Here is a 24,752-nt window from a genome sequence, read left to right on the forward strand (position 1 = left end):
GACTTTATCCACTGTAATTTCACTCCTGTTAACTGCTCTGTCAGGTGTAATCCCAGCCTGCAGGAATAGCCCAGTGCTGTCAGAACACCACGAGCCTGCCTCTGCTCCACCGAGTTTTGCCTCCCTCCAGCAGTGTGAAAGTTGCCTCCAAGTAAGTGTAAATGCTATTTAAAGCCACCGAAGGCCTCTTAATCGGCACCTCCTGCTTTCCAGAGGCCTCTCAGCACTGCAGAGATGCTGCAGCTGCTCCCCTGTCCAGCCTGGCGGGCCCAAAACCCGGTGAAATTGTCACGTGGGGCTGACCCAAAACGTGCTCCCCGGGCAGGAGCTGTGCCTGCTGGCTCAGCTCAGGCCGAGCTCGGCCCCCTTGGCTCCTTGCGGGGGTTTTGATGGGTTTTCATCCCCCTTTTCCCAGGCTGTTGGGTGAGGTAATTCCCCTGGCATTTCATAGAGTCATGGAGTCATGGAATGGGTTGAGTTGGGAGAGACCTCAAATCTCATCCAGTGCAACCCCCTGCCATGGGCAGGGACACCTTCCACTAGCCCAGGTTGCTCCAAACCCCGTCCAACCTGGCCTTGGACACTTCCAGGGATGGGGCAGCCAGTGTTTCTCTAGGCAACCTGTGCCAGGGCCTCCCCACCCTCCCAGGGAAGGATCCCTTCCCAAATAGAGAATCCCTTCCCAAGTAAAGAATCCCTTCCCAAGTAAAGGATCCTTTCCCAAGGCATCTCGAAAGGCAGAGGAGGGAAGGGGGGGGAGGGCAAGGAGGGAAGGAGGAGGGGGGTTTTGACTGAAGCCTTTGAGGCGGAGAGGGAGAAAATAACCCAGAGCAGGCGCCTTGGCCGGGGGGTGGGTGTGCTCTGGGGGGTGGGTGTGCTCCTGGGGGTGGGTGTGCTCCGGGGGTGGGTGTGCTCCGGGGGTGGGTGTGCTCTGGGGGTGGGTGGGCTCCGGGGGTGGGTGGGCTCCGGGGTTCCTCGCACCACGGTCCTTATTTGGCCGGGAGCAGGAGCGTCCCGGGGATTGGCTGTGCCGGGGAGCAGGCAGGGAGTGGAGCCCAGCGCCAGCTGACGGCGCAGCACACGCTCCTCGCCCGCTCCCCGCCATGTGTCGAGCAAACTGCAGCTATTTTTGCAGGAGATGCTTTGCCTACATCTTAAGAATCCCGTCCCAGTCCCGTCTCCCTGAAGCGTAACGGGAAACCCCCCTTCCCAGCCCCCCTCGCCCTGCTCTCCACGTGTGTTTTCAGGGCTCAGAACCCAGACTCCTTGGCCATGACCAGACTCCAGGCCTGCCTGCTCTGTGCTCGGGTAACTGCCCAGTGTTTTGTCTCCGGGGCCGACATAATTGAAGGGCTGGACAATGCCGGCCCTTTCTGGGAACGGCAGACCTGGCACGGCCCCTTTGTGCGGCGTTATTCCCGCGTGGATAGACGTTATTCCCGCATGGATAGGCCCAGCGGCCGGGGGGCGATGCACAAAGCCACGTCTGTGCTGCCCTGGGCTCTGCGGCTCCCCGGGGCTCCCCACGCCCTGCCAGTAAAACCTTCAGGAAACTCCTGCCAGCAGCAATAATCCCCCAGCAATTCTGGTGGGAGAGCGGGAGAAGGACTAACTAAAACCAACCAGCAACCTCAGCAACACGAGCCCAGGAGCCAGGCTGAGCAGCCCCAGGAACGTCACCAACCTCCCTCCAGGGGGGTCAGCCAGGAAAGAAAAGAGACAACACCGACCACGACCAGGAAATAACTCTGTGGGTTTAATATTTTCACGGACTGTTTGCAACGCAAGGTAACGGAATTAGAGTTTCCTTTAAAAAAAAACCCAAGGAACAGTTGGATGTCACCACGTGGGTGAACCTGTGAGACATCACCACGTCCTGCTCACAGGTGTGAAAGCTGAGCCGGCCCCTGAGCCAAGTGCTCGGCGTCACCCGAGGGATCTGAGCTCGGCTCTGGGCTCAGCTTTCCTTCCAGCAGGGCTGATTCTGAGCCAGGGCAGCACAAGCACGGTCCCTGCTGCTGTCTGACTGTGACACCTGAGAGAGCAGAGCCAAGCCCACCAAACCTGCTGCTGTCTGACTGTGACACCTGAGAGAGCAGAGCCAAGCCCACCAGACCTGCTGCTGTCTGACTGTGACACCTGAGAGAGCAGAGCCAAGCCCACCAGACCTGCTGCTGGCCTGTGGTGTCCGGCTGCTGCCCCCTTTAGCTCCAAGAAAAGGTGGAAAATAAAAGAGAAATGAAAATGTAAGATCCCAAAGCCCCCCAGCCCCCCCTGTGTGGGCAGTCAGGTCCCAGGGTTTTTGATCCCCTGGTTGCACAGTAGGGAAGACTCATCACTGCTACCTCCCATCTCGGGGCCAAGGGGGGCTGTGGGGCATCAGGGTGGACATGGATTGCATCCCTGCTGCCCTTCCAAGGGTCTCTGTGTGCACCCCCAAGTAACAGCTGCCAACCCCAAATTCCCCAAGGGACTGGGCCTTTTATTTCCAAGATGAACCTCCTGGTAAAGGAGCCAGCACAACCCGGGGCCTGCGGTGCAAAGGGAGCTCTTACAAAGGAGGTATGAACTGTAACTGGTTTATTGGAACACAGGGTGGACTCATCGGGGGGATGCGTCGGAGGAAAGGAAGGGTCCAAGCTTTGAGAAGCAAATTTGGGTGAGAACAGGCACCTTTTCACTCTTTCGAACACTGTAAATAATAATAATTAAAAAAAAAAAACAAAAAACAACCGGATGGCTGCCCTCCCCTGGTCCCTCCCTCCCTTCCCAAGGCTTGCCTTCACATCATGCTCTTCCTGAACTGCGACTGTGAGCTCTGTTTGGGCTTCGAGTCTGACTGCTGCAGCTCAAACTGTTTGTACAGGTCCCTCAGCTCTTTGATCTCCTGCAGCACCCTCTTGGCTTGGCTCCAGGTGGAGGAAGCCTCCCCCAGCAGCCTCTCAGATTCCTGCAGGATCCTTTCAGAGTCCGACTTGGAAGATGATGAGGAAGAAGAGGTGGTGGTGGCGGTGGTGGTGCTGGTGGTGCTGGTGGTGTTGGAGTCCTTGGCCTTTCTCTTGCCTTCCCCGTAGCCCTTCACCTCCGTCAGCAGTTCCTGAGTTTTTTCCAGTTTCAGTGCAACCAGTTCCTGTATCCGGGACAGCTGCTCCGGCTCTGCCGAGGCGAACTGAGCCTCCAGCCCCCTCCTGGGCACCGCGCGGTGCGCGGCCGAGTCCCGGCGGGACAGGATCTCTTCCATGGAGGCACATTTGTTCTTCTCTGAGTACGACAGCTTTTTGGGGACCTGCGGCGTGTACATGGCCCCTCTGTCGAGGGAGTCCTTGCGCTGCCCGGCCCTGTCCCAGGGGTCGGCTCCCGCCGCGGGAGGCTCCCCGTCCGCCCCTTCTCCGCGGTGTCCTCCGAGCCGGAGCGGCGCCGGCCGGCAGCGAGGGGTGCCACCGACTTGTCCAGGTCCACCCGGAAACTGCCCTCGCAGGTGCTCTGATCCTCCGGGGACGCGTCCTCCTCCTGGATCAGGTCGAGGGTCAGCATGCCGTCCGAGGTTGAGGTAGATGCCTGGGGGGGCAGAGAGCGCAGGGCGTTGGCGCCCGAGGGTCTCCACACCCCGGATACACAGCACGGAGAGGGAAAGGGGCAGGCTGGGACTTGGCCAGAGAGTTTGCATGGCCCAACACTCCACTCCATGAGGGCACAGGAGCTGGTGACCCAGAGCTGCCCTGACAGCCACTCAGCTCAGGCCACGGCTCCAGCGCCGGCTCTCCCTGCCCTTATTCCTTACTTGGGAAGGCTCCCAAGGGGATTTCACCTGGGGTGGGTTGTACCTACCACAGCCATCAGGTGTCCCCGCGTGGGAGGGCGCCGGGAGTGCTGGATCTTGGCCCTGTCGCGCGTGGGGTGGGCGAGGAAGCTGTCCTCTTCCACGGTGACCTGCGGGGTGACACGGGCAGGGTGACCCTCCCGGGCTGTCCCTTTTTGCACCAGGAACGGAGGGCTCAGAGGGGCTGCTGCTGCCCAGCAGCCTCAGACCTTCCCCCAGGGTGAAGGCTGAGACAGGGCACCCAGGTCCCGCTCACCTCATCCAAGATGCGGTTTTTGGCGCGTGTGATCGCAGAGTTGAGGGCGTTAATCCAGGACTCCTTCTCCTCCGGACTCACAGCCAGGAAGATCAGGTTTGGTGCCTACAAAAGAGTGGAATTCAGGTCAGTGCCAGTGACTGAGCTCACACAGAGACGCTTTCACACAGGCCCTGCCCCGAGAAGGCAAAGGAGACCTGAGCCTCCAGCCCTGCAAACGGCGCTGCCCCACCACACACAGCACCAGGACCATCCACATCCCTCCTTTCCCTGCACCCCCAGGACCATCTGCACCCCTGCCCACCCCCAGAGCCCCACGAACCGTGTTTCCAGGCTGCCTGGAGTGGGCCAGGGTGAACTTGCTGTGGTTCTTTTTGCTTCTGCTTTTGGACTTCCTGAGCTCTTCACATTTCTCGTAGTCACTCAGGTCGAACGTTTCCTGTATGGTTTTTTCATCTTTCACCTGCAAAACAGCAAGAAAATCAGAGCCTTGCAGATGCTGGACAGGGAGCCTGCTTGCCCCAGCCACCAGGATTTCAGCAGGACTCGTCTCTTCTGGAACCAGGGGACGTATTTAGAAGCATGGCATGAAAATCACACTTTCCCAGGTTAATTCCTGCCTCTTCCACCCCCAAAGTTGCTGAAAGGCCAGGCAGGTGTGATCAGACACAGCGTTCATGCTTTGTGGACCCTCAAAGCGAGCAGGGTTTGCTCCAGCTGTGAGGAGGGGGGTCCTGTGTGCCAGGAGGGGGTGGAGGCAGGAGGTGAATCTCATCTGTGATTCAAAGGGACAATCATTCTCTGCAGACAGCGGAACAGGAGTCGGAGGGATAAGGATTAGCACTTCCTATTTTTACTCTGTGCTGGCAGCTGACTCCGGGGGTGGCTCCCAGAGTGCTGACACAACTCTGAGCCCCTGCCCTGGGGAGGAGGCTGTGGGCAGAACCCACCAGCCAGGCCAGGGGGCTGCCAGGTGGGTTCAGCATCAGGGGGAAGGTTTTGAGAAGGAACAGAGTGTTGGGGCTCAGCCCTCACTGACAGAACCACTCTGAGGTCTGGGGGGCAGGCAGGGGTCTGGGGGGCAGGCAGGGGTCTGGGGAGGCAGGCAGGGGTCTGGGGGCAGGCAGGGGTCTGGGGGGCAGGCAGGGGTCTGGGTGCTGACCCCTGAGCTGCTGGTGCCATCCCTCAGGCACACCTGGGGCCACGAGGAGATGACAAAGCCCTTCCTCTTCATCACTCTCCCTGTGCACCATCCCCAGTCCCACTCCTATGGCAGGGCAGCTCTGCTCTTCCATGGCAAACAGGGGGGACTGCATGTCCATTGCAGACAGCACTGCACAGGCTCAAATCCACATCCATCTGCTTAATCCGACTCCAGCCGGTCATTCCAGGCTGGATCAGTGACGGAGGGCGCGTAACTCAGGTGCTGGGAAGGCAGATGGTGCTGAGGTCTGAGCCCTCAGATTTCCTGAAAGGACTCCACCTCATTTCACACATTTCCTCCCCAGTTTTGGGAAGCACTGAAGGAACTTCCCGTGACTTTTCCATAGAATTTTGTCAGAGAGGGTGACTAAAGCAGCTTCCTAACCAGGGGCACGGACAAAGTGACCATCTGGCCCTGCCTCATGACTGCAGCTCCCCTCTGTCCTTCTCCTTCTGCTCCTGGGTGTGTCCCCAGCATCCATGGGACACTGGCACTGCCATTCCTGGTGCCCCTGAGCTGGTTCCTGCCCTGACACAGCCCGGGGGTGGGAGCAGCTCCCGTCTGGCCGCGCATCCTCCCCGTGCGCTGTAATCGGCTTTGACCTCCTCCCGCTGCCGCCCCACAAAATCCACCTCTTTCCAAGAACCCCCGCTGAACCCAGCCCGACTCATCTGCAGCAGGGAAGGCCAATCCCCTCCAGGCCCCCCAGCTGTGCCCCCGTGGCTGCTGAGAGCGGAGCCCTCCCTGCAGATGTTCACCCATGTAGGTCACTGGGGCTTCCCCAGCCCTCCCCTCCCTCCTCCGGCTGCTCCTGGAGCTGGGATTTCACATCCTGCCCCCAGGAACACCCTGGGGGAGCCTGCAGGGATCCTTGGCTCAAACACCCTGCAGCAGGTGCAGCTCGTCCTTTGAACACCTCGGAATGACCAAGTGGGAGCCAGGGAGGGCTCTGACACCGCGGGGAGGGGACTCTGCTCCCACCAGAGTGGGAGTGGGACCCGTTACAAAACAACTGGGAACTGGCAGCATCCACAGGGGGATTCTTGGGGGAAGAGGGTCGGTGGCAGCGATTCTGGGGGGCAGGGGGAGGACAGTGGGTGTCTCCTGGGGGGGCTTGGGCAGCTGGTCCTGCTGATCCCACACTGAGGGAACGGAGCACCCGGCGTGCCGAGAGGGAAACTGGAGGGAAGGAAGGGGGAAGGCAACTCAGAGGCACCACCAGCTCTTTTGTCCTTTGTGGGAGGCTCCCGAGGCCCAAAAGAGGGAGGTGGTGGCACGAGGGGCAGCTCAAGGGCAGGATTAAGGTGCGTCAGCCCCGGCAGGTGCTGCCCTGGCTGTCTGCTGGCTTAGCTGTCACCTTCTCCCTGCTCCAGGCAGACATAACAGCTTTGCCCTGAGGTTCCACCTGGCTCCTGCCCGTGGCCAGCTGAGGGAAGGGAAACTGAGGCACAGGGAAGGAACCTGAAGCGTCCCCCAGCCCTGCAGCAGGGGACATCAGGCCCTGCAGCCAGGAGACCACCCAGCCCCACACCCCCCAGCACAGCTGCTGGGGCTGGCACTGCTGACACTGCTGGGATGCGAGGAGAGGAGCTGCATTCCTCACACTCCTCACACTCCTCACACTCCTCACACTCCTCACACTCCTTCCCCTGCAGCTGCTGCCCGCCCGGGCTGCCCCCAGGGACCCCCAGCACTCCTGCCCCTGGGGGTCTGCGGGCACAGAGCGGAAGGGCAGGTGCTCGGTCACTCCAGCCTGGATTTTTGGTGGAGATTTGCCTGAGCAGTTCCCTGATGGGACACAGAGAAATGCGGAAGGTGCAGGAAATCACAAGACACGCAGTGCAACGGCACCCACAGGACACCCGGGGGGTCACAGCACTGCTCAGGGTGTGACCAGAACCCTCCAGACTCTCAGTGGAGCCAAACACCCAAACAGGGGCAGTTTCGGGCCCCACGAGTTCCCCTCTCAGGCTGCCACCGAAGTTTCGCTTCCTCCAGCTGAGCAAGCTCTGGAGCACCTCTGGGGCAGCTCTGGGGCAGCTCTGGGGCAGCTCTGGGGCAGCTCTGGGGCAGCTCTGGAGCCGCTCTGGGGCAGCTCTGCCCCAGGAAGGGACGGAGCTCCCTGCAGGCCTGGCTGAAGCCAGGCAGTCCCTGGCTCAGGGATGCACACATGTGTGTGCAGGGGACACAATTCCTCCCCAAAATCCCATCACACCGGGCATGGCAGAGCTCACAGAGGGCAAACACCCCCACGGTGCAGCCACAGAACCGAGCGTGCCAAAACACCCCCTGCCAGCAGAGCTGGAACCGGGAGCAAACAGCTCCTCGAGTGCTCTCGTGCTAATTGAGCCGGTGCCTTTGGTAGCAAACAAGGCAAGGCTCAAGAGAAGCGTTTCCTCAGCCCCCTCCTCGTCACCCAGGGCCGTCTGGCAGCCCCGGCTTCCTGCGAGGAAGCGCCGAGCCCGGCCGTGCTCCCGGCGCGGGCAGCGCCCAAACCGGGCCAGAAACAGCGAACAATTCCCAGAAATGTGCTGGGATGGGGGGGAGGGAGCGGCGTGAGGAGAGGGAGGGGAAGGAATGCCAAAGTGGGCTCAGAAGATGGTGCTGGGCTGGGTTTGGCCAGCGACCAAAGGCTGAATAACGACGGGGTTTGGTGTCAGGCCCCAGAGTTCAGCTGCCCAGGGGGAGCGGAGCCTCAGCTCCTGGTTCAGGAGGTGTCAGACGAGTCCCACAGCTTCCAAAGGGCAGAACTAAACATCCTGTTGGTGTCTTCCATCAGCTGGGCTGAAAAACTACATTTCCTCTCCTTGAAGGGTTGGCTGTGCCAGGGAGAAGCCCAGGCTCCCATTCCAAGCCCAGGCTCCCATTCCAATCCCAGGCTCCCATTCCAAGCCCAGGTTCCCGTTCCACACCTCAGCCCCTGCTCAGCTCCCAGGAGTTCCCCTCCACACTCTCTGTGTGCAGCGTCACCACCTGCCCTGAGCTGACATCCTTCCTGAGGGATCCCAGCACAGGACAGACAATTCCCCACCCCCTGTGCCCTGGGGAGATGGGACTCACTGCCCTGCTTCCCAGGTGGAGAAATGCAGGCAAAAGTAAATAAGTGTCTGGATTGAATTCATTGAGTGTGTGGTAGAGACGAGGAGCTTCCAGGATTTAACCCTGGCAGGGCTGAGGAGCATCCAGGAGCCCTGGAATTTAATCCCTTCTGCTCTGAGCTGGGGGGGAGGGTTGGGAATGCGGCTTCACCTGCAGAAGCACCTGCCAGTGCTCTGGAGCAGCCGCTGAGCGTGAGGGGAGCTGACAGGGAACACCGGGGCTGCTCCGAGAGTGAACCCGTGAGCTGCATCCACCAGATCCACGTCGCTCCGGTGGCTCCGATGGAGCAGAATCATTTATAACTCGGGAGGGCTTTGATCTGTGGCAGAAATAGGCAGCTGAGTCTCCTTGCCCAGCACTGCAGACTGGGGTGAGACTCTGGGGTGAGACTCAGACTGGGGTGAGACTCAGCCTGTCCCGGGGCCGTTTCCACCCAGTTTCCCGTTCGTTATCCAGGGGTGGGCAGGGGAGGGCTGAGATTTGCCAGGGAATAAGTGATGATTCTCCAGCCAGCATGTTCTGAGACCCTGGGAGTGGGAAGTCTGAGCAGCGCCCTGGGCACACCCAAACCCCGGGAACCCCTCCACAGAGACCCCCGGCACACCAGACCCCCCGACACCGGCACTGCAGGCACAGCCACAGCAGCTGTCACCTCTGTGACCAGCACGGAGTCACCTCAGTGCACAGCAGCACCAGATGTCAGCTCCGTCTCTGCCCGACCGCAGATTCTTCCATATAAAGCCACGGCAGCGGCTGCTGCGCGTTATTTATGGTCCCTCACGCGCACGTGGAGCCGCCCCAGGCCCAGGCGGGAGCTCTGCCCCGTAAGAAACACAAACACAGGGGCTTCTTGTCCAGAACAGGCCCCCTGTGGCCCCTCCAGCCTCGTCCCTGTCCTGGGCTCCCAGCACACCTGGAGTGGAGCTGGAGCTACCTGGCTGTCCTCAGGAGGGATGGACAGACGTCTTCTCCCTGCACCTCTTCCCTGGGCTGATTCCTGTTTGAGCACCTTCTCCCTTGGCTAGTCCAGCCTATTCCCAACCCCATCCCAGCATCCTGACTGTTGGTCTGCATTACAGCCACAAACCACGGGGGATTTGTGCCACTGGCTCTGTGCCTCTCGCATCCATCCAACTTTCCAGATCCATAAATGCATCTATAGATCCACCACGGGCTTCGAGTCTCGCTGCCACCAGCGCTGTCCACAGCCTCTAATCCTTCTCTCATCACCTCTGTTCACCTGAGCGTTCCCAAGGCACCGACACCCCCACCCCACAGACAACATCCATTCCCTGTTCCTGTGTCTCTCTCCGGCTCTGGAGCAGCCAGGAGGTCAATGGGAGCGAGCTCTGGAATTCCAGCACACAGCTCAGCACCACCTGGGCTCTCAGTCCACTTTTTAGACCATTTCTGTGTTCTAACAACCCTCGATGCCTCCACGTGTGCCGTGCCCACGACTCCACCAGCCCTAAACCGAGCGGCCCCTTCCACTCTCCAGACCCTGAGCTGGGCCAGGCAGCCCTGCATCCAGCAGGGAATGTCCTCCCCTGAGGGAAACCCAGCGAGACCGGGGTGTTACCCCGAATTCCCTGACCTGGAGCAGCCCCTGTGCCTGCTGTGGGCACCGGTGCAGCGCTGGGACGTCAGAGGGGACCCGAGGGAGGAGGAGGACTCTGGCCTGGGGAGTTCTCCCTGATGGATTTGGAGGGCTCTGGCCTGGGGAGTTCTCCTTGATGAATTTATGGAGACAAAAGGTGCGGGGGGGGGGCCGTGCAAGGACAGCCGGGTGTCGGCTCAGCCTGGCAGTCACATCCGATTACCCCCGATGTCAACACCGCCTTAAACCCCGAACCCCGGCGAGGGGACGGAGGAGGGGGAGCAGAGGGGACGCGTTGTGCAACACGGTGTGGAACCCGGGGGAAATCTCCCCGTTGTCCTCTTGGCACCGGGGAAAAATAGCAGAGATCGACCCGTAAATGGCTCGATTCCAGCCGGGAGAGCGGAGTAATTTCCAAATGGACGGCGAGCAGCTGGGAACGAGGCGCTGCCGGGCTCAGGGAGGGAGGACAGGCACAGAAGGCAGCCGGCATTGCTGTCGCCGCGGCAGGAAGAGGGATGAGGGCTTAACTCTCGCTAAGTGAATCCTTTCGTGTCTCCAGGCTGGGAAAATGTCTCCCAGCAGAGCTCGACTGGGAGAGTTCGCTGCCGGAGCCCATCCTGACCCGGCCGGGTCCTGCCGGCGCCGGCCCGGGGAGAAGAGAAGCCCCCGAGGAACCTCCTGGGCCCGGCTGGCGCTGGAGGGGCGCTGGGAAGGGCCGGGGCTGCTCCTTTTCATATGCAAAGGAAGGAAGGGGGGATGGGAAAGGAAACTGAAACCGATCCTACCTCCTTCTCCGAGATGTAAAGCTGATCTCCCTTCAGAACCACATAACGGTTTTTCCAGATCTCCCTAAAAATGCCTTTCCCGCAAAATTTCCGCACCCAGCCGACCTTCTCCGGCTGCGCAGGTTGCTGGTTTCCATCCTGGTGCCCCTAACACAAAGGGAGAGGGGGAAAAATGGGGGAAAACGGGATTATTCTTGGTTTTACACTCCTCTTCTGCCCCCCTCCCTCTTTGCCCAACTTTCGCCTCCCCCTCCCTCCGGCCCCTCTCTCCGCCGGGACCCGAGTCCTTCCCCGGGGTCACTGCATGGGATTTTTGTGCCGCAGACGCGGAGCGGCACCGGCAGCACCGGGAGGAGGCTGCGAGCACCGGGCAGGGTTCTCTCCGCGGTTATATAAGACAGGCCGGTGTCTCTGTCGCCTCATCCAGCGGGCATTTATTTACCCATGGAAAGGGGACCGGGGGGGTGGGGGGGTTTGGGGGGTTGGGCTGAATTTAAACCGGATTTTTTTTTCCCTTGGGGTGAAAATCGCATTTTTGCGCTTTTCACGAGCGATTCATCCGAGGGGTGAAATCTGCGGGTGGTTCATATGCGGGATTTCTCCGTGAGGCAGCGATGGGATGGCTGGGTGCAGCACACACACACACACACGGCACGGAGCGGCGGGGTGATGGTGCCTCTGGATTTTATGGTTTCCTTGTGTTCCAAGATGAAAACTGCCTGCCTACATCCCCCAGTGTCCGTGGGATGCAGGAGAGGCGCTGGGCAGGGGCAGGAGCCGGCCCGGCCGCGGGGTCCGGGTCTCTTTGGCTCTGCTTTGGGGGTCCGTGCGTTTTTTTGCGGGGGGGGGCAGCCCAAGCGAACACCTGGCAGTGGAGAGACATCCCCCCCCCACCCCTCCCCAAAACATCCGGGAGCCTCCCTCACCCCGCCGTGCCCCGGGAGAAGAACCGATTCCACTCACCCTTTTTGCAGAATTATTTTTTTTCATCGTTCCTTGGTGCGCTGGGAGGAGGTCGGTTCTTTATTTTGGGGGGTTGGGGAGGGCGAGGGGAGGAGAGGGCTCCGCGGCCTCCTCGCGGGGCGGGGGAGGGGGCTGGGGAGAGAGACACCCCCGTGCTCCTCCTGCGGCCGCGCTGCCTTCGCCCCGCGTGGCTCAGGGCCCCGTCCCGTCACACGCTCTGAGCCATCGCCAGCCCCGCCGCGTCCCCCCCCGCCGCCACCATCCCGCAGCTCGGGGGGCTGCGCTGGGCTGCGCCGGGCTCCCGAGCTCCATCTATAGCCGCGCGCCCGTGACGTCGGGGTTCACGGCACAGGGCGAATCGCAGCCCACGAGGGTTTTTTTTTTTTTTTTCCCTTCTTCTTCTTTGTCTCTCCGGCTCGCCGCGGGGACGGAGCAGCTGAAGGGGCAGCGAAGCCCCTCGCGGGGTCTCCCCGGCGCAGTCCCCCGGCGGTGTCGAGGGTCACCGGGAAACTTCCTGGCAGAGGAGGGGGTGGGAAAAGCGGCCGGGTGGCACTGGGAGGGTTTTCTGCCCGAAAGGTGTTCAGAAGTGCAGGCAAATCTCCGCTGAGAGAGGAGTGGGGGGATTCCTTGGGAAGGGGTCACTTCCAGCACGGAGGGTCTGACAGCCAGGACTGGGTGGGATTCCAAAAGTGAGGAGACACTCAGCTTCCAAAAAAATACCCCTTTTTGGGCTTATTTTGTCTGTCTCCTGCATGTCCTACAATGTCTTGAGTGTGGGACTAAGGTCAGGGATGGCATTCATGGATCAGAGTTGGGTGAGAAAGAGGGAAAAGCAGAGAAAGGAGAAAATAGATTGACCCATCATCGATCAGTGGATCAGCTTTACAATGACCCTGCCCATCCCATCCCAGCTTTACAGTCCATCCCACCACTGGACAACACCCCCCACCCCAATTTCAAGGTGCAGTTTCACCCCAGCACTCCAGGGATGTCCTGGGCATGCACTTGGATTACTGAGTATTTCCAGAGCTTTAGTGAGTGTTGGTATCCCCCTGGCATTCCCACATGATCCCTGTTTGTGTGGTGAGCTGTGGGATGCACTGGACACCTGGGAACACCTGGGACAGGGACACAAGTCACTGCCTACCCTAATCCAGGGGTTGCCTTTGCCCCCCGTGCCTGTGCAGCCCTGAGCTCTGTGGGTCCCAGGACTGGGATTTGCCATCTCTGTGCCTCAGTTTCCCCTTTTAACCCCCGTGGGCAGAGCCAGGTCCAGGCAGGGCCGATGGCAGAGGGACAGACGAGCTGCCCGGAGCCCCCAGAGCAGTTTGCTGGGGCACCACGGGGAACCTGCCAGTTTATTTGATGACATTTTGCCTCCTGACCGGCCTCGTCCTTCCTCACGTCCTGTTTTCGGCGGCCAGGGCCTGCAGAGCGCGTGGTCAGTGCCAGATGGCACCGTGCTGGTGGCAGCGGGACAGCTCCGTCCTGCCCTTCGGATCCAGCGCCCGCTCTCTTCCTAAAAGCCCTCCAGTGCCAGGGAAGTGGCCCTGAGAGTGCAGCAGCACCAGCACTCACCTCCCTGCCCTGGGAGCAGCGATCCGGCCCTGCTCGGGACCCTCGGGCTGTCCCTGTCATTGTCCCCATCCCTGTCCCCGTCCCCATCCCGTGGGCAGCACAAAAAGCCCCTCCAAGGTGTGTTTGTGCCTCTCCCCTTCACCCCCCTGGCCCCGGCACTGCAGCTGCTCCCTGTGCCGATCCATTTAAACAGTCGCCAAGATCTCACCTTGCTGCAGAGCAGATCGGCAAACTCTCGGTTTATTTACGTCTTTAACACCCCCCACACAGCATTTTGCCTCTGGATATCAAGTGTGAAGCTGCTGCCTGGAAGATGAGCCGAGTTTAATTAGGGCACGCGCTTTTCCGAGCGTCTGACGATGATTACAGCGTTTTTGTCTGGGAGAGGGGCTGCTGGAGGAGGGATTTGTCCCTCTGGAGAGGAGGGGGCAGGCTCCTCTGAGGACTGAGCTCCCCTCTGGCACAGTTGTCCTCAGGGACTCTTTTCTCTGGGGCTTCACATTCCCCACCTCCTCCCCTGTGACCCAGGGACAGCCACTCCAGGTTATAATCAGGTTTGGACATTGGGGTTTTTCCTTAAATAAAATCCCTCATCTCCATGTTTTCAATACCACATTCCCCCAACTTTCCTCTCAGAGGTCCAGGAGCATTGGAATGGTTTGGGTTGGAAGGACCTTAAAGCCCCCCCAGCCCAGGCTTTGTTTCTCCCCAACAGGAGCTGCCCAGGACCCCTGGGGCCAGCTCCCCTCCCCCCTGAAGGGCTTTGCTCTCTCCCACATCAACAGGACTTAGTCGTGATGCCAAGATAATTCCCAGAGATTTAGGAGCTCATTTCATTTGATCTGGCTTGTTAATTCCCAATCAAGTGCCGATTAGAGGCCACGGGGCAGAGCTGGAAACGCACTCGCAGGTTCCTCAGAGGGACCTTGGTGTGGTCCTTGGGGGGGGGCAGAAGCTCCTGAGAAGGCTCAGGCTGTGACTGCACCTCGTGGCATCGGGAAAGGGAAACTGGGGATCATCTGACAGAGAGATTGGGCCAAAACAGGGGATTTAATAGGATTTCAACATATACAGACAATGGAGCAGAGCAAAGGGCTCCTGAGCCCGCCAGCTGCGCCCCCAGAGCTGCTCCCCTTCCCCTCAGGGCACTCATCCCGTGTGTCCCGGTGAAGAGCCGGGAGCTGCAGGGATTCAGGAGCTTCCCCAGGCTCCCCTCAGGTGACAACCCCAGCTCTGGAGCTGCTTGTGAGGGGACAGCGAGGAGCTGCAGGGGGGGTCACGTCGTGGCCAGCTCCAGCCCCAGCCCCAGCCCCAGCCCCAGCTCCAGCCCCAGCTCCGGATGGGCAGGGAGGGATTCGTTCCTTCGGGATTCACCGTCGGCTGCTGGACCTCGGCGGGCCCTGGGAGCTCTCGGTGCCCCGGCCGCGGAACCCGGCGGCCGTGACCTCCTCCAGGAAGCTGCCGGGAAGGGCTCTGGTTAGTGGGACAAGGGCCCACCCCCCCTCGAGCCTTTGGACCCCACCAGGACCTGCTCCTCAGCCCCAGAGCTGGCACAGCCCCAGCAGTGCCAGGATGGGGGCACCGAGGCATGGAATGAGGGACTGGTTTAGGCTGGAAAAGCCCCCTGAGCCCCTGGGGTTCAGCTGCCAACCCCACACTGAGGGGCCACCACTGAGCCGTGTCCCCACGGGCCACACCCACAGGGTTTTCAGCGATTCCAGGGGTGGGGACTCCACCACTGCCTCGGACAGCCCTTTCAGTGAAGGAATTTTTACCCAATATCCAACCTAAACCTCTGCTGGTGCAACCTGGGGCCGTTTCCTCTGGTCCTGTCACTTCTCCACACACAGTGACAGTGGCAAAGGGGCGACCTGGCCATGACACTGTGATCCAACAACAGGTCACCCCTGCCTGACCCACTCCTGTGGCTGTCCTGGGACAGCTGAGGGCAGGAGACACTAATCCAAGGGTAAATAAGCAGCTCCCAAGGCCAGGAACGCTCCCAGGCGGGAAGATGCTGCTGAAGGATGGTTCCTCTGGCAGTGAGACACCACAGCCGTTCCCAGGCTGACTCATCCCCTCAATGTGCTGATCAGGTGATCTCAACAGCAATGCTTAAAAAAAACAAACCCACAAAGGGTAAAGAAACACCAACTGGGGTATGCCACAAATCCTACAGAAGCGGGGTTTCCCTAAACTGGGTCTGGAGCAGCTTGTGGATCCTGAGGGGTCTGAGAAATAACAAACCCCTACAATCTCAAGCAGAGCCCTGCACCAAGGCCCAGCTCTGAGCTCCGTGGGCCGCAGCTGGGAGGGGCAGCTGGGTGTGGAGGGGCACAGACAGGACACCGTCCCCTGGCTCCACCTGGCTTCGTGTTCCAGCCCCGGCTCTCTCTCCTCCGGGTTATTTTTAGGCACTGGAGCCAGGCAGAACTGAGCTGTGGCAGTGTTTTTAGGGAACCTCCGGGTTCCATACCATCTGGAGCAGGTTGTGCACGTGACCAGTGACCCCTGAGGGTCCCCTCACAGGCCTCTCTGAGCAGGTAAGAGCCAAAGTCCCCCCTGCCCCAGGGGGATGCACCACGGCACAAACCCCCCGTGCTGGGGTTGTTCCCCGTGGATCCTGCAGGGCCAGGTGAGTGCCCAGCACAGGTACCTGCAGGCAACTCCCCAGGTGCTCCACCCGACCAGGGCCCAGAGATCAAACCCCCAGGAGGAACGAGCCCACTCCCGGCTCTGCTCCCACCCCTCGGAGCGAGGAGGGTCCCGCGAGGCTCCGGTGCCGCCGTAACTGGGTAACTGGGTCAGGCTCCACATCCCGGGATTAGTCCCAGCAGGTTTGGGCTCAACCTGCCCAGGGATGAGTCAGCCCCAGCGCCAGATGTTCCTCCTGCCCCCGGGCGTCCCTTTTTTAGCCGATTATTGATCCTCTGTAACCCCTTCTCCTCCGAAGCCCGTGGAACTGCTTCGGGATCGCCGGGAGCGGGGCGGATCCCTGGGAGCAGAGCGGATTCCCCCTCCCCTGGGCCACCCCCCCTGGGCCCACAGATGTTGGTCCCAGTTCCAGTGGGGCTGTAGGAACAATGGAGCCCGGGATTAGGCTCTTACATGGCTGCTCGGCGCATTAACACCCAAATCCCCTTGTTTCTGGTGACATATCCGCCCTAATCCCGCAGGAATCAGGAAGGCCATGGATTACAGGAGGGGTTGGGACACACTAAAATCTGGGTCCCCTCACATCAGACACCTCAGGGATGTGCTGAGATTTCCCTGATCCTCGGGCACTGTGCTGGAATCGTGGGGAACAGGGGACAGGAGGCGTTTTCGTTGTCCTTCCACCCTTAGGGAAACCTTATCCAAGAGAAAACGGATCATTTGGGGCTGGGCTGCTTCAGAACAGGCTCCCTGCCATCCTTCCCCGGAGCTCCCAGGCAGGGCCCAGCTGGATCCAGCCCTTCCACAGAATCCCAGCTCTCCTGTAAACCATTCAGGGGCTGTGCCCAGGGGGATGGGCTGTACCTCTTGGTGTTGTGGATGGTGGTGCCGCCCAGGACGATGCGGACGCCGGGGTTGGAGCGGTTCAGGTTGTACACGGCCAGCGCCTCCTCGTACGTGGCCCCTCCGATGAGGAACACGATGATATCCTGGGGCCTGGGATAAAGGCACGGATCAGGGAATGCTTTGGGCCGGAGGGGCCTCAAAAGCTCTGGCCTTGTTCACCACGTGGAAGCCTCGAGCGCTTCCTGGGATGGGGAATGCTGAGGAATACCCAGCAAATACTGAGCCAGGGCCAGAGAAAACTGAGGATAAATCCTGCCCTGGAGGCAGCGAACCGTGATCCTCACGGTGCCTCTCCCAGACCCCAAGTCACCCCCGGGATCTGCTGGGCCAGCCCTTAAATCCCACAAAACCTCATCTGCCCCGCAACTTTCACCCCTGGCCCTGAGAGCAGCCTCCAGCAGCAGCACCCGGATCCCTGCGGATCCACCCCCCCATGTTTAATGCATGATTCAGGCATCGCTGCAGCCTGGAAATCACAATCGATTCCAGAGTCAGGCGAGGACACGGCGCTGCCTCGGAGCTCCTGGGCTCGGGGTGAAGGGCACGGAGCAGCTCGATGGGGGCTGATCATGAAACACCGGGATTTGTGCCTCAGTTCACCGGGGCAGCTGGTGTGTCCCAGTGCCAGGGGTCCCAGGGGTGTACCCCAATCCCAGCTGGTGTTCCCAGTGCCAGGGGTCCCAGGGGTGTTCCCAGTGCCAGGAGTCCCAGGGGTGTTCCCAGTGCCAGGGGTCCCAAGGGTGTTCCCAGTGCAGGCTCTGCCCGACCGGCCCCACGTACCTGTCCCGGAGCGTGTTGGGGCCCAGGTAGGGGTACTGGCTGTCCTTGAGCTTTCCTTTGATGAGCTGGTCCAGCGTTTCCTGCAGCAGGGGCTGGTGCTGTGTGTACACGTTCTCAATGCCCTGGGGTGGGAGAGGAGCTCTTTAGGGAACTGGGAGAGCGAGGAGGGACCAGCAGAGGCAGCGCATCACCTGACAACCCAGCAGGTGTCACCCCCGACTCGGTACCTTCAGGCCTTTGAGGAACTGCTTGGTGATGGCCACGGCGTCCTTGGGGCCAAAGAGGTCGCTGCCCCGGACCCGCTTCCCTCCGTACTCCACCACGGCCGACACCAGCTGTGCAGGGACAGGGCAGGAGCCGTCAGCCCAGGAACCTCCCTGCGCTCTGGGGCTCACGGAGCTCAGGGCACGGTGCCAGGGAGCTGATCCCAGTGGCACTGCACACAGGGGTGAGGGGGTGGAGCAGCAGCACCCCCACGTCCCCCCGCCCGCCCCAACCCTCCTGCACGAGGAGAGGCCTCGTCTCCATCGCCCGCAGCGGCGGCAGCAGCTCCTCCACGCGAGGTGACATCATCCTGCTCCTCCACCTCCTCCCCAGCTGCTCCTGGCGCTGCCGCCCGCTCCCTTCCCACCAGCTCCTCTCCATCCCCAGCCCTTCCCTGCAGCCACTGCCTGTGCAGGAGCCGGGGAAAGGGGGAACAGGAGGAGAGAGAAGCCCATCCCAGGCCTGTGCACGTGCCACAATCCCCCCCTGGCAGACTCCTGCCACCCCCACCAACCCTTCACATCACCCCAGAACCAGCACAGGGTGGAAGGGCCCTCTGGAGATAACCCCTGTCCAACCCCCCACTATCCCCAACGTGGGAAAAACGGAGCCACTCATTTAAAGAACCCTTTTGAAGCCACGCCCGCAGGTCCCAGCGGGGCTCAGGGCTGACCCCCAGAGAGCAGCGACTCCCACCCCCCCTGTGCCCCCCGTGCCCCCCGTGCGGGGTTACCTTGCGGTACCTGTCGGTGCCACCGCGGGCGCGCAGCTCGTCCAGCAGCGCCGCGAGGCCGTTGCTGGCGTGGCGCTCGTAGCGCAGCGCGTAGAGCATCACCAGCCGCGCTGCGTCCAGCTCCGACACCCGCGGGCTCTGCAGCACCCGCCGCACGCTCTGCGGGGACACCGGCACGCTCAGCGGGGCAGGACTGGGGCACAGGGCCCCAGGGACACGGAACAGGACTGGGGTCACTGCCCCAGGGACACGGAACTGGACTGGGGTCACTGCCCCAGGGACACAGAACTGGACTGGGGTCACTGCCTGAGGGACACAGAACTGGACTGGGGTGAGTGCCTGAGGGACACGGAACTGGACTGGGATCACTGCCTGAGGGATATGGAATCAGACTGGTGTCACTGATGTCACTGCCTGAGGGACATGGAATCAGACTGGTGTCACTGGTGTCACTGCCTGAGGGACATGGAATCAGACTGGTGTCAGTGGTGTCACTGCCTGAGGGATACGGAACCAGACTGGCACCACTGGTATCACTGCCTGAGGGACATGGAATCAGACTGGTATCACTGCCTGAGGGACATGGAATCAGACTGGCATCACTGGGGTGACTAGTTACAAAAACACAGGGCAAATCCCTGGCCTGCGAGGAGGACCAAGAGGAACTTCACCCTTCAGGTTCAGGAATCCACCTGTGAGGGGAGGGACGGAGCCCCAGGGAGGTTCCTGTGCTGGCAGTGCCAGGATCAGCGGGAAGCACGGAGAACAGAAGAGCCATTGTCCACGGGAGGAGCTGGGATTCCAACCCTCTGTTCAGCTCCCAGGGCTCCTGCTCTGTGTCAGGGTTAATGAGAGCCCAGGGGAGGAATAACCCAAATGTCCTGGACTGGGGGGCCCGAGGCCACCAGAGACCGAACAATCCTTGAAGTGACATCAGGGGAGAACAATTCCACCCTTATTCCAGGCTCTGGCTGGTTGCTTCTTGTCCCGTGGCCTTGCCCTTCTTGCTGCCATGGGGAGCTGCAGCAGGGACAGCCCGGGGCAGGGTGGCTGCAGGGACAAAGATCCCACTTCCATGGGTTTCCATTCATTTCTGAGCCACTGCAAGTTTTCCAGCGGCCTCAGTTTGTTGGAAGTACAACAGGGCCCTTCAGGCACGGGGCTGGAAGGGAACTGAGGCAGCTTTTCTGCTCTAAAGAACTGCAGAAACCCCGAGTTTGTGCAGACTAGGACCAAGGTGACCAGGAATTCCAGGATTCACCTGGAGGGCAGGGCTGAGCCGCCGGGGTCTCCACCCAGCTCCCAGCATTGCCACATCCCCCCCCAAACCCAGAGCTGGTGATGTGACAGCACTGTCACATAATGGAGGAACGCTGGGTGGTGGGAGGCAAGGACAGGATTTGCCAAGATGCCTCTCAAGCCAGTTATTAACGATGACTCATCCCCATCTGAGCCGAGCGGGGAGGAGCAATTCCACACCGTGTCCCACCCCGCGGGACACAGAACTCCCACCCCAGGGGAGCGACGGGATCAAAGCCCCGGACCCAGGCCTGGGAGGGAGTACCTGCAGGGCGCTGGAGTGGTCGCTCTGGCAGGCCAGCTCCTGCTCCACCTCCGACACCTCCAGCAGGTTCCGCTCGGCGACGAGCCGGGACAGCTCCCCCACCACCGTCACGTGCTTGGACACCGTCCCCGACATCTTCTTGAACTGAGGGTAGTTCTCCACAAAGGCCTGTGGGAGGGAGGAAACCAAGAGAGTGGGTGCCTCCAGGGCAAGGCAGGAGACAGAGGGCGATTGCAGCCGGCCGTGAATCGCAGACATTCACAGCAATCCAAGCCCTGTGTGCGGAGGATTGGGCACCTCCATCCCCAGGATTTCTCCCGTTACCAGGAGACTTCTGGGAGGGATGCACTTCTTATTTAGTGCTGAAATTGAAGGATACAGGAAGTAGCTCTGAGGAGACCTGCAGGTTTTTTACAGCCCAAGCAGTGGCCAAGATAAGAGCCCGTGCTCCGAGCTGTGCCCCAGGACAAGCTGGAATGGGCTTTGTCCATACCTTCATATCGGCGATGGACTCCAGCTTCTGCTGCTCCTTCGGCTTCCTCCTCTGGAAATCCTCCATCAGGTTCTTGATGTTGGTGCCAATCTCGGCGAAGTTCAGGTACATGTTCTGCACGGACAGGACGGGCAGCACAGGGAAAGAGTCTTTAGGAGCTGGGAGCAAGCGGCCCCCTGTGCCCAGGGCACATCCCCCCAGACCCGCAGCTCTGCACCTGGCTTTGGAATAAAACATGAATAGGACGTGACCCCCAGACCCAGCTGCCCGTGGAGAGCCTCCAGGACACCTACATTGGCGTAGAACTCGTCGTTCTCAGCTGACAGGACGACCTCCCGCAGGTCCTTGCTGATCCCCGGCACCCGGGACAGGTCGATGCGGTTGTTGTTGATCCCCAGCAGCTCGTGGACCATGGCCTGGTACGTCCACTGCCAGGGGACAGAGGGAGGCAGAGGGGTGACCTTGGTGAGGCACAGCACTGGGAAATCGATGGATTTCAGCTGAGCCCAACCAGCGCTGCTCCCGCTCCCCCAGGACACACGGACAAGCCCCAGGTGTGCGTCCCTCGGACCAGCCAGGAGGTGACAACGGGAAATAAACACTGCTGGCAGATAACCAGGATGGGCAGGGAGCACAGAGGGGTTTCACACTCCCATCCCTGCCCCAGCCTGGCACAGCTCACCTGGTTCAGGAGCGGGGTGATGGCGTCGTCGGAGCGGTCCAGGATCAGGAGCAGGGGAGGCACCTCGGTGCGGCGGAAGTCGAACAGCTCGTACTCCTTTGTGATCACTTGCTGTGGAGAAAGGGGAAAAATTCCACTGGGGGCACCTGGAAAACGCTCCCTCTCAGTGTGGATCTGGGTACAGGGGGAAGGGAGGGTGAAACCCTGGCCGTGCTGCCGTGGCTGCACTGCCAGGGGGGAGCTGAGGGAACACAGCTCTCCAGAGGCTGTTTTGGGAGCAGAGAGGGACGTGATCTGCCACTGGGCCATAAAGGAAATGATGGAATTCACAAGAATGGACTGGAAACGTGTTGAAAACCCAAAACTAGCCCAAAGTGAGTTCCCCTCCAAGGGAGGACATGCCGTGGCTGGGGGCTCCCCTCACCTTCACGCACTCGGCCAAGCGCTTCGCCGGCTCCGAGGAGAGCTGGTACCGGATCATGGGGCACTTCTTCAGGGACAGCAGCAGAGCAGTGAGCCCCTGGGTTGTCCTGGCCAGCTGAGCCGGGTCCCAGCTGCGGCCCTGGAAGGAAAGGTTGCACCTCATATGGATGCACCAGCCCCAAACTTCCTCTCATCCTCGTTCCCAAGTCCCGAAGTCTCCCAGGAAACCACGGCTGGGCCTTCCCTCATGGCCCCTCCAGCAGCCCCCCATCGCCCCAGTTTGTGGTGGCTACTGGTGTGTTACCCAATCCGAGGAGAACTCGCCGTGTTCCTACCCGGCAGCAGCCCAGGATGTTGAGGGAGAAGACGTGAGGGTTCACAGCGATGTAGTCGCCGTAGAATTCCTGGTGGAGGAAGCAGGACAGTGCCTGTGAGCCTGGACCCTCCCTTTTGCTTTTGGATCTACCTAAAACATCCAAACTTCACCTGGACTTCAGCCACGACCTCCTGCTCGTCGGCCTCGGCCAAGGCCTTCACGTCGCTCTTGCTGATGACGTTGCTGAAATCTGGGAGGAAACGGAGGAGGGATGGTTGGGAAACGGGACAGCACGGCTGGATCCCCTCCAGAGCGGGAGCAAATCCTCCAGAGACCCTCTGGCCCTGGCCCTGCAGGTGCTGGAATCCTGAGCCACCTGCCAGGGATGCTCGGAGCTCATCCCCTGCCCGGCCCTGCCGCGTCCCGCGGAGCCACGATGACATCTAGAGGCCACTTCACCCAATTCCCAGGATCCCACCAAGAGATTCCAGGGCTGGAGGACTGGACTTCAACCCAAAACCAGCTGGAGTCATGCTACTTCATTCCCAAAACCACAGAACATGCCGTGGCATTGAGCAGGACACGTGGGAAGCACCTGCCTGATACACCCAGCATGGGAAGGTGCTGTGTGACCCACACTGGGATGTGGAGCCTGTGCCACCCACACTGGGAGGTGGAGCCTGACCCAGACTCAGGACCCTCAGGACCCCCGGATGGTTTGTACTCACAGATGAAGTAGACGCTGTACTTGGGCCTCCGCAGCTCCTGCACCAGGAGCTCCACGTTCTCCTGGACGGAAACAGCAGCGAGGAGAGCAGAGTTAAGGGATGTGGAATCACGGAAGTGTTAAGGTTGGAAAAGCCTCTGGGGTCCTGCAGTTCGGCAGCCCCACAGCACTGCCAAGGCCACCACTGACCCGTGTCCCCAAGTGCCACATCCACACATTCTTAAACACCTCCAGGGATGGGGAGGACTCCACCACTGCCCTGAGCAGCCTGTGCCAGGGCTGGACAGCCCTTTCCATGAAGGAATCTTCCCCAGTATCCAACCTAAGCCTTACCCCCCTTCCCCAGCACAATTCCAGGCCGTTTCCTCTTGTTCCCTGGGAGAAGAGCCCGACCCCCCCCCGGTGAGTGCGGGTGCCCCCGGGCGGGGCCGGTACCTTGGTGGGCCGCACGAAGCAGATGGCCTTGAGGTGCTTCATGGGCTCCCTGTTGGGCGAGTCGAGGCGCTCGAAGAGGTAAACCTCGCGCTGCAGGATCTCGGACTGGGTGTACACCACGCTCACGGCGCCGGTCTGGGGGCGGCACGGGGGGGGACACAGCGCCCGTCAGCGCGACCCCCGGCCCGGCGCTCCGGGCCCCGCCGCACCCCCCACCCCGCCTTCCGGGCCCGCCGCTCACCGTCTCGCGGTCCATCAGCAGCACCTTCATGCCGGGGCCGCTGTCCTCGATCATCTTGGACACGTACTGCCGGACCGCCAGCACCGCGTTCATCTTGGCGGGGCCTCCGGGCTATCCCGGGCTATCCCCCCGGGCCCGCTTCGGCTGCCTTCGGCTCCGCCCGGCCCCGCTTCGGCTCCGCCCGGCCCCGCTTCGGCTCTTCCCGGCCCCGCTTCGGCCCCCCCGCCCCGCTGCCTCCTGGGAGTTGTAGTCCGGCAGAGGGGGGGGTCCCCGCCCGCAGCCCCCACAGGCCCCGCCGCCCCTCAGGGCGGTCCCGCAGCCCCGGCCCAGCTCCCTCGCCCGTCCCAGGGCCCGAGTGCACCCGGGCGGTGGAAATGGCCCGGGAAGGTGAGGCAGCTTGAGACTGAGCCCACCCAAACTCACCCCAGACCCACCTAAACCCACCCAAACCCACCCCAAATTCACCCAACCCTCCCCTAAACCTACCCCACCTAAACCAACCCCAACTCACTCAGTCCGACCCCAAATCCACCCCTAATCCACCCAAACCCACCCCAAACTCCCCCGAGCGATCCCCAAATCCACCCAAACTCACTCCAGCGCACCCCAAACACCCCCAGACCCGCCCTATCTCTCCCCAAGCCCACCCCAAGCCCCCAGGAGCACTCAGCGCACCCCAGGAGGGTCCCCTGGGGTCCCCAAGAACAAGGACTGGACTCAGGTTTGCTGAACATGAGGCAAAGCTGCTCGGAGGGCCCGGGGGGTGGCCAGGGGTGAGCGATGCTGGGGCTCCAGGACCAGCCTGGTCCCGTTAATCCCTGGAGCAGGGCAGTGGGATTAGTGCTATTCCCGGTGGGACAGAGCTGACCCGGGGCCGGACACTCCCCCGCTGCCAGGGCCCTATTTATAGCGGGGGGATAACGATTAATTAATGATTACGCCCTGCCTTTCACTTCCAATTAAGCAGCTCCCCTTTTCCTCGACGCCTTCGTCATCTTTAATCCTTCCATTTCCTGCCCAGATCCCGTTTTGCTTTTCATTTCCCAACACTTTGGGGTCTCCTGCAACCCCCAGAGGTTTGGGTGGTTTAAATAAGCATTTAGCTAAAAAAAAAAAAAAAATTCAATTCCAGCATTTTATTTCTTATATTTTTTTATTTTGCACCTGACTTGGTTTCCTATATCCAAACTGACTTCTTGTGGAATGTGTGGGTGCTCCCAGCCACACA

At 61.0% G+C, this 24,752-nt stretch overlaps 2 protein-coding genes across 3 annotated transcripts; both read right to left on the reverse strand.

The window, feature by feature from the left end:
- Positions 1-1,734: 1,734 nt before the first annotated feature.
- PLEKHO1 (pleckstrin homology domain containing O1) lies at positions 1,735-11,800 on the reverse strand. Its single transcript, XM_050330429.1, is given in 7 exon segments — positions 1,735-3,349; positions 3,352-3,558; positions 3,829-3,930; positions 4,077-4,181; positions 4,399-4,539; positions 10,765-10,911; positions 11,728-11,800. Coding segments are annotated over 7 exon segments (1,296 nt in total). The 5' UTR covers positions 11,755-11,800; the 3' UTR covers positions 1,735-2,782.
- A 2,536-nt stretch (positions 11,801-14,336) lies between these two features.
- Positions 14,337-23,744, reverse strand: VPS45 (vacuolar protein sorting 45 homolog). Of its 2 annotated transcripts, XM_050330400.1 has the most exons (15): positions 23,525-23,744; positions 23,284-23,418; positions 22,850-22,910; positions 22,292-22,371; positions 22,141-22,209; positions 21,807-21,944; positions 21,383-21,493; positions 20,994-21,128; positions 20,701-20,814; positions 20,208-20,375; positions 18,644-18,802; positions 17,874-17,981; positions 17,647-17,768; positions 16,825-16,956; positions 14,337-14,763 (listed from the first exon to the last, which is right to left on the reverse strand). In XM_050330400.1, exons 1-15 carry the CDS (start codon positions 23,615-23,617, stop codon positions 14,676-14,678), a joined length of 1,713 nt encoding a protein of 570 aa, XP_050186357.1. In that variant the 5' UTR covers positions 23,618-23,744; the 3' UTR covers positions 14,337-14,675. The 2 variants fall into 2 exon arrangements, with proteins under 2 accessions (XP_050186357.1, XP_050186358.1); XM_050330401.1 differs by lacking the exon at positions 18,644-18,802 and having other exon boundaries at positions 23,525-23,698.
- Between the last annotated feature and the right edge of the window lie 1,008 nt (positions 23,745-24,752).

The sequence above is a fragment of the Myiozetetes cayanensis genome, unplaced genomic scaffold, assembly GCF_022539395.1.
Source record: "Myiozetetes cayanensis isolate MyiCay16 unplaced genomic scaffold, myiCay2020 scf41, whole genome shotgun sequence".
Lineage (NCBI taxonomy): Eukaryota > Metazoa > Chordata > Aves > Passeriformes > Tyrannidae > Myiozetetes > Myiozetetes cayanensis.

Bases quoted from the DNA above. Each gene is read 5' to 3' on its own strand.
- VPS45 (XM_050330400.1), bottom strand. From the start codon at position 23,617: ATGAACGCGGTGCTGGCGGTCCGGCAGTACGTGTCCAAGATGATCGAG. The intron at 21,494-21,806 runs GTGAGGGGAGCC...CTTTCTCCACAG, and splicing joins GCTTGGCCGAGTGCGTGAAG to CAAGTGATCACAAAGGAGTA. The intron at 21,129-21,382 runs GTGAGCTGTGCC...GTCCCCTGGCAG, and splicing joins TCACCCCGCTCCTGAACCAG to TGGACGTACCAGGCCATGGT.